The sequence below is a fragment of the Crassostrea angulata genome, chromosome 3, assembly GCF_025612915.1.
Source record: "Crassostrea angulata isolate pt1a10 chromosome 3, ASM2561291v2, whole genome shotgun sequence".
NCBI lineage: Eukaryota > Metazoa > Mollusca > Bivalvia > Ostreida > Ostreidae > Magallana > Magallana angulata.
In genome coordinates, this window is record NC_069113.1 from 20,178,481 (window position 1) to 20,188,099 (window position 9,619).

The window sequence follows — 9,619 nt, forward strand, 5'->3', positions numbered from 1 at the left end:
ATTAATAGTACAGTGGGGTACAGTGATGGTCAGTGCCCGGTACAGTGGCGTACAGTGGGGTACAGTGCTGGTCAGTGCCCTGTACAGTGGCATACAGTGGGGTACATTGGAAGTCAGTAGGACTGTACAGTGGTGTACAGTGGGATACAGTGCTGGTCAGTGCCCTGTACAGTGGCATACAGTGGGGTACATTGGAAGTCAGTAGGACTGTACAGTGGTGTACAGTGGGATACAGTGCTGTTCAGTAGAAATGTACAGTGGTGTACAGAGGGGTACAGTGGAAGTCAGTGAAATGTACAGTGAGGTACAGTCAATGTACAGTGGATGTCAGACAATGTCGGTCAATTTTTAGGAACATCAGTGGATTTTGAATTCAGTTGTGAAAATGGGCCTGAAACCATTCAAACATAAATTGTTCAAAGTTAGCGCGGTAGTACAAGAAGAGTACGAGTTGGACAAAAGTGCAACGGGAAAAATCGAAACTAAATATCAATACCGGTGAGGGTTTTATGTCGAAAGATCGACTATCCGTTTGTTAAATAATTTGAAAATAAATCATCTTATTTTAATCGTAAACAGCTTTCAGTATATATCTGTACATACTGAGACCGTTTTTTTGATTGATGGAGCATGTCAGAACAAACGGTTTTATGAAACAAAAATGAAATCCGTGCACTTCATTTCAGCCCAGATACACCATATACTGGTATACTTTTAACTGTTTTGAAAAACCGAAACCCGTTGTTTCCAAATTAACAGCTAGACGAGTCGGGATATATGAATATGATCTTTAGGATAGGGGTTGATGTTGATGAAATAAGATACTGGGATGGTGAGAGTGTTCTAGCTTAACGGTTAATGAATCTGCCCCAAGTTGCCGTTCCCATAACTTTTGGTTGAATTTTTAAAATAAATACGCATACCTCTCACTGAATCCATATATATGGCGAAAATTGTCAGACCTTTTCACACGTCCCCTCTTTATACACAGAGAAATTCACGAAGGAACGAACATACGTTATTTAGGGGAGTTATCAATTCGAAAATTTTCGAAACTGCCCGCACAATTTGTCATCATTATCATCCGGGTCCTTTGCATGTCATTTGCAATGCAATATCCCTGTAGAATTTTATTTATGATTTTAAGTTGCATGAAACAAGGACACTCAAAACAGAAAAACTATGGTGTTCTGTAATAGCAACTCGCACCTTCGCCTTCAAGGCGAAGATGCAAGATTGCAAAGGTTCGAATGCGAAAGTGTAAAGGTGCAAGGGCGAAGGTTCGAATTGAGATGGATACTCCTATCGCTTCTTCGCCTTTGCAACTTCATAATCTGGTTTTCGCACTCTCGCCTTCGTCTTTTTCCTTTCGCTTGGTCGATTACTTATAGTTCGATGCAGGTATCGTACTCGCCCGAGGTTTGTCGAAAGCTCTCGAATGTTACCGGTACGCGCTAGACAGTGTGCTGTGTGCAATTGTACTTTATGAAAGTTTATTAATATTTTACTGGGTTATCCAACATCTGTTTACCAGTGCTGGCTAAGCCTATTTTATATTATATAATTTATATATATATATATATATATATATATATATATATATATATATATATATATATATATATATATATATATATATATATATATATATATATATATATATATATATATGTAGATAAATAAAGCCTTGGTACAGCAAAAAATACTTAAATAAATAAAACAGAATGCGACAGTCCAAATTAAATAAATTGTTTACTGTTAGCGCTTTCAGCCATGTCGGCTCTTCAGAAAATATTTCCGTTTTACAAAATCTGGAAAATATTTCCGTTTTACTAAATGTGGAATTCAAATGAAATCGGCCGAACCACAAAAGAGGACTATTTTATTAAAATATTTAACCCGAAACTTAATCGAAAATAGATTTATCATATATATAATTTTTTATATGTATTGTATTATATGTCTATGCATTGCTTAACGGCGTTGATAAAGTTCACGCCATCGCTACCTTGATGTACATTGTGACGTCATAATGAACTTTAAAACACGACGTCATTGACAACGTTACAAACAACGTTTTTAATTTTGTATAACTGTCTGAAGAGCCAACATGGCTGAAAGCGCTAACAGTAAACAATTTATTTAATTTGGACTGTCGCATTCTCTTTTATTTATTTAAGTATATATATTTAAGTATATATATATATATATATATATATATATATATATATATATATATATATATATATATATAGAAAAATGTTTTCAGTAGACGATAACACAATAATCCATTTCTTTCAAATTTAATCCAGAGCGCTTTCGCCTGATCGGCTCTTCAGTGGATTTCAAATTATAACAGAAATAACAAACGTTGACGTCGTTATTATGACGTCATAAAGTAGACAACGTCATGAACAGTGTAAACAATATTTGGAGATGGCGGCAAATATTTTTTACAAACACATGTAAACATAATAAAATATGTACAAATGATATTGTTTTAAAATAAGAGGTTATTGAAATGAAAGCTAAATAAAGTCAATGCAGAATAAATAATGGAATTATCGATTAAGTTTAGGTTTAAATTTTTTTATGAAATATTGTTCTTTTGCAAGTCGCAGCTGATCACTTTCCTCGCGGACTTTGTAAAATGGAAAAATTTCAAACCGGCCTCTCCCGCACATATCAAAATGTTCACTACACGGAGTGTTACGAACAGAAGGATCCCTTATCTGCTGCTTATGTACCCTCACACGGTCGGCTAGTTTGGTCCCTGTTTGGCCAATGTAATTTTCTCCGCATCCATTACAGGTCATGCAATAAATGATGTTTTTAGATTTGCAGTTCATATTAGAATTGACTTTGAAAACTGTACCGTTTTTAAATGAAATTGTTTGTCCTGTCTGAATATAGGCGCAAGTCCCACATCGAGAATCCTCGCATTTTGAAACCCGAAAAATTTCTTTAGTCGAAGTAAATTTGGGTTGTCGTCTGCTGTAGATAAGATTTTTTTCCCTTATAATATCCTTTAGAATTTTTGACTGATGTAAAATCGGTAAACAATGCCTCGTGGTATCGAAAATATTATGATTTCTAGGATTGTAGGTTACGACAAACGGGATCTCTGTGGAACTGTTTCACATCAGTCAAAAATTCTAAAGGATATTATAAGGGAAAAAAATCTTATCTACAGCAGACGACAACCCCCTAACCTTAAAAAACTTCTTACAAGAGCCAAATTTACTTCGACTAAAGAAATTTTTCGGGTTTCAAAATGCGAGGATTCTCGATGTGGGACTTGCGCCTATATTCAGACAGGACAAACAATTTCATTTAAAAACGGTACATTTTTCAAAGTCAATTCTAATATGAACTGCAAATCTAAAAACATCATTTATTGCATGACCTGTAATGGATGCGGAGAAAATTACATTGGCCAAACAGGGACCAAACTAGCCGACCGTGTGAGGGTACATAAGCAGCAGATAAGGGATCCTTCTGTTCGTAACACTCCGTGTAGTGAACATTTTGATATGTGCGGGAGAGGCCGGTTTGAAATTTTTCCATTTTACAAAGTCCGCGAGGAAAGTGATCAGCTGCGACTTGCAAAAGAACAATATTTCATAAAAAAATTTAAACCTAAACTTAATCGATAATTCCATTATTTATTCTGCATTGACTTTATTTAGCTTTCATTTCAATAACCTCTTATTTTAAAACAATATCATTTGTACATATTTTATTATGTTTACATGTGTTTGTAAAAAATATTTGCCGCCATCTCCAAATATTGTTTACACTGTTCATGACGTTGTCTACTTTATGACGTCATAATAACGACGTCAACGTTTGTTATTTCTGTTTATAATTTGAAATCCACTGAAGAGCCGATCAGGCGAAAGCGCTCTGGATTAAATTTGAAAGAAATGGATTATTGTGTTATCGTCTACTGAAAACATTTTTCTATATCGTTACCTATACCAAGGACTTATTCGTTTTTATATATATATATATATATATATATATATATATATATATATATATATATATATATATATATATATATATATATATATATATATATATATATATATATATATATATATATATATAAAATTAAAACTCCTGATGATTTAAAATGAAACTAGTTGAGTTTATTTCGGTGTTGTGATTTTTTTCATATATATATATATATATATATATATATATATATATATATATATATATATATATATATATATATATATATATATATATATATATATATATATATATATATATATATATATATATATATATATATATATATATATATATATATATATAGATAAATGCCCATTTAAAATAATAATTTTATGTACTCCATATAAATGTAATGCATGCCATAATGTGCTGGTACTCTCAGACTTTCTGTCACCTACCAGTCTGTTTACCTTAATTCAATACTGTACTACATGTAACAATGGTTAAACACAGAAACGTTTGAATTTCATTATGCAACAAAGTGTTTAGATTGTTAATTGCAAATATTTTCTCAAGAGTTTTATAGCTAAAATTATCTTAAAACAATAAAGAGCTCAACACATTCAAATGCGAAGTGCGAAGTTGCGAAGGCGAAGGAGCAACAGTATATAAATAGTGCCTGTTTTGGAGTGTTATTATACCTAAATATGATTAATCTATATTACGCCTCATCCCGGGGAATAAATATCGTGCCTAACCTATCCGAAAATCTGGGGATCTTCATTCAAAAGGTATAAAATAAAAACCAATATGAGTATAAGATGTTGACAAATATTATTAAATAAAAAATATCTCATCAAAACAATTATCTTTAAACCATGAAAACCATTTTACTATTGTAATTGATTCGACTGTATGAAAGAAAACAGAGATTTAAAAAAAAACAAACAAACAATCACGACGTTATTGCTTTCGACAAGTCGAAAAATTATTAGAAAATTAGAAATCGGCATATTTTGTATAATCATCTGTTGTTCGGTGTAATAAAACTTTTATTGCATGAATGTTTGGAAATATTCCCCAAGAATAATCATATTTCCCGAGTGCTTCGCCCGCCAAGTTTTATAAAAAGGAAAAAGGGGGGGGGGGGGTTGTCATGTACGCCTAGGTAATACATTCGAGGTTTTTTCCGAGCCTGCCGGAAAGTCCCGAGAAGTTGCGATTGGTTTATTACCATCAACTCGTTTCAGTACTTTCAGTACTTTGATTGTGAATGGTAGTGTACTTTCGGTTAGATATCCCGGAAATCATAACCATTGGTGCATTGTTATCGATTTTTTACGTAACGACTTGAGCAATATTATATAAATAGTGCCTGTTTGGGAGGGTAACAGTTGAAATTGACACCCCGAGAAAACCATTGTCAACCGACGCGAAGCGGAGGTTGACAATGGTTTTCGAGGGGTGTCAATTTCAACTTTTATCCTCCCAAACAGGCACTACTTATTTTGTTATACTGAATGTCTTTTTTAAAATTTTTAAGAAAATTTTACTGCTTTTATATAGGAATAACGTGAATTCTACAGCGAACCGTACGCGCATAATTTTCGCGCATGTAACATTTTTTAATGTTACCCGTTGCCAAGTGCGTTGCTAACGCTGAGGGTAACAGTAAATATTATTAACTGCGTCTTAACCAATCAGATTTCAGTATTTAACATGAAAGTATAACAATAGAAAATGCTCTGGATATCTTATAATGGGTTGTTTTTCATGACCGAATGACCAACATTTCCAAGAATTTCAAAAAAAAAGACCCAAACCAAAATTGAATTCACAAACTATCATAAACAATCTTGAAAATATTTGAAAGAGGAAATTGTCGTCGTATATGTTTTGTGTGTGGAATAGGGTGGGTAAAAAATTTATGTGGTACATATATTACTATTGTCTTTCGACCTAATTTTTTAAACATATTTTGAAAACAAGTTTACCATGATTACGGAATGAACGTGGCCTTGTAACGACCGTGCCATGTAGACATGCCGTGCAGACAATCTACAAGGCTCACTAGTGAGAATATATTTGACCCTATATCTGCAACATGTTAACAAGCATCCCATCAACATTGTTTTTTGGTATCCAAATAGAATATAGTAGGCTATTGGGAAAATCTCAGATGTCTTAGTCTCACTTCACCAAACAGAGCACACAGTGGAAAAAGAGACTGAGATCAAACGTAAGCTCGTCAAAGTTGTATGACTTCGGGCCCTCTATATCGCCCATTAGAAAATTAATGTCAAATATGTTAAATGTACGTGTGTATTCTAATTACATGTATATGTTATAATTTTGAAGCAATATTATATATAACGGTCTACAGTTTGGATAGAAAAAGAGTGCATATGCAATAATTCACTGTTTTTGGTTGACCTATATTAACGTTTTGTGTTACTTTCGCTTTGAGTTCACGGAATTTTGCTTTCTTTTTGAATTCCTATTTAAATAGTAAATACACGCTTCTAAACAATTTGCGAGTAAGGCGTCAAAGCGGTAAGAAAGTTTATGTTGTTCGTCTTTAAGATTTAGAAATAAACAGAACATAATTTGATAAAGCCGCATGATTTATTTTTATGTTTTTTTTTAAATATTCAAGCAGTTAATTATTAGATTTAATTTAATAATTGCGTTCAATAACTTGATGGTTGGCTTTTTTTTTCTTTTCTTTTTTTGCAGCAAGCATCATGAATGCATATTGCAATTTTTAATTTAGGTGTATTTATTTTACAATTTTTTAAAATAAAATGTCACGACCACAAAAAAAAATTATCCCCGAGACTTACTAGCTTAATTAGGCGATATTTATTGATATGAAAAAATTTCGCATTATATTCCTACAATGTATAACTATCATTTGATCATCAATAAAAATCTTGGCCTTTCTGCCAAAATGTTAAAAGGCAAGAAAATCGCATTAAATAAACATTAACACGCAGACCATTAAATGGGATTTGTTGATCGTTGACATTTATTTTTTTTATAGCAACGTATATATTGACCGAGTTTTGCAGGTTTTAAATAATGACATAACCAAATGATCAGTTGAGTACTCTTCGAAGATAAAATAAACGTTTGCATAAACATTTTTAAAAAGCCTCTTGAAATTTGAGTTCAATATCTATTAAAATAGACAAGTGTTATAATTATATATATTAATCAGTTTGTAATGCAGCATCTTCGCTAGCCAAGTGTCCGATTCGTTTTTCTCATCTTCGCTAGCCAAGTGTCCGATTCGTTTTTCTTATCTCATCTAGGGAGATGAGAAAAACGAATCGGACACTTGGCTAGCGAAGATGCCCGTGGTAATATCAACAGCGAAGGGATGCAACGTTCTGCTTCACCTACCACCATCGATTCACCGAATACTTACATCACTATGATGCCCGTACAGGGACAGCCTCTTCGGGCATTTGGTGACGATATCGGTGATCCCGGTTTGCGAAATGGGGAGGTAAAAAATTTAGGAGTGGGAAAAAAGTAGTTTACATTTTATTTGCCCATATTAGATCATATTGTTTGTATTTAAGTTTCTGTTTACATCTTTTGATAATTTTAGTTATCACACATCCCAAAGTTAACACGTTTACATCTCTATAAACATGAGCATGAACATTTAACCTACCAAAGTTTTACCTACAAGTACAAGCATATAACATATACAACTACCTTGTCTAATGATAGAATGTTAAAATTCTTTATAAAATTACCCAAACATTTTTACTTAACACTTATATATATTTACAAATTCAATTCTTATCATCGTGTATTATTTTAGACGAAAATGCTATTTTATATTTGATAGATGTCTTTAGATGAAAACGAGGCTGGAAATAACAACGTGGTGGCTGTTGACAATTATGAAAACGAAGTGGATTTTTTCCAGTCACCAACTTCTGGAATTAATATGGCTCACTACCAAGGATCCGATGAAACCCTCAACTTTCTTTTTGATATACAAAGTAAGTACTGAGTAGAACACCTTGTTTGCTGTCACAGTGACAGCCTTTATTGTATTGTACGTTTGCAAGTTTTTCTTATCTCTAAGGCGTATCGATGCTTCGGCTTATATGCAAAACGTTTGCCCAAGGTATAGGGGACCCCAAACAGCTCACTTGAAAACTTAACAATTTGCAGTTACAGTTAAAATGTTATAATTATATTTTTCAAAAGTGTTTTTATTTTCATTTACGAAATCAAGCATGATTACTAATTTTTATGGATGATTTCAATATTTTTTTCATAAATCTACATGTTTTTCATTTTAGCTTAATGTCATACTTTTTTAAAAGAATTTTGTTGTTTTTTGTTTCATTTATATTTGTAATACTTAGACCAGTCCAGAGAGGTTTCAGAAAAGAACACATCCGCAGAGTCTAATGATGTATTGACAGAGGATGTAATTGTAGAAACAACAGTTGTTGCTAGTGATGCAAAATCAGGGGATGATAGTCCATCGCAGAGTGTTCAAAATGAAAACATTGAACATGATTATATAAACAGCGAAGAGATACAACATTCTGCTTCAACTACCACCATTGATTCACCGAATTCTTCCATCACTACGACGCCTGTACAGGAACAGCCTTCTCGGGCATTTGGTGCCGATGTCAGTGATTCCGGTCTGCGGAATGGGGAGGTAAACAATTCATTTGCTCATATTTGATCATATATTTTTGCATTTAAATTTTTAAAATATCTATTTTTGAATACTTTAGTCTAAACATATCACTAATCACATTCACACTAAATATAATTCCCTCTACTCCATACGGAAATTAATATTAATTTAAAACTGTTTAGAAACTGACAGGACTGAGAGTTCTAACCAATTTAATATCGATTAGTCGAAACCTTCAGCGAACTAGGAACAATTCAAAAATATGCTTCCTAAAAGACAACTGAGTGTGTCCATCATGCATGTTAACTTTTCAGGAAATAATTGTAGTATAAGTCTTGCAGTGCTCAAATGATTTGACATTTTAACAAATAATATGAAATCTTTTTCTTCACTCTTGAAACGCAAAGAATCATTAGTTTACCTTTCTCAAGAATATCATAATTACACGAAGCAATGCAAGTGAAAAATAAATCTATTTATACCTACACAAACACACACATGCAAATACATTACATACAATAAATACATTTACCTTGTCAACTTTTGATGAACTTTAAATAAATAAGTGTTCATTTTCTATACCCATTGCATCAAATTTCAGGCAGAGAGAAAAAGTGTGTCACAAACTGTGGTCGGCCTTATTTTTGGAGTCTTTAAATTTGTGATTTTTATGTCATCCTCAATCTTTGGAAATTTTGTAAGTAGAACATAGTACTCTCTTGTATAAATTCAGCTGTAGCTTTAATACAGTTATTATTCTAATGATGATAAGCATGGCAAATTCTTGCTGTTTCGTTTAAAATGTTACATATAGAAACATAAAAATGTTTAAAATTATGTATAAACATTACACACACAGTTTCCTTAGCAATGATGTTATACTGATCAGATTATAGTAATCTTGTACTGATTTTGGACGGATATGTTATTTTATATTTGTTCGATGTCTTTATATGAAAACGAGGCTGAAAATGACAA

The 9,619-nt window shown here is 32.5% G+C and overlaps 1 protein-coding gene across 1 annotated transcript; it reads left to right on the plus strand.

Annotated features, from left to right (window-relative positions):
- Window positions 1-7,315: 7,315 nt before the first annotated feature.
- LOC128175804 (uncharacterized) lies at window positions 7,316-9,353 on the plus strand. Its single transcript, XM_052841645.1, has 4 exons — window positions 7,316-7,474; window positions 7,826-7,982; window positions 8,355-8,659; window positions 9,243-9,353. Exons 1-4 carry the CDS (start codon window positions 7,346-7,348, stop codon window positions 9,351-9,353), a joined length of 702 nt encoding a protein of 233 aa, XP_052697605.1. The 5' UTR covers window positions 7,316-7,345.
- The last annotated feature ends 266 nt before the right edge of the window (window positions 9,354-9,619 follow it).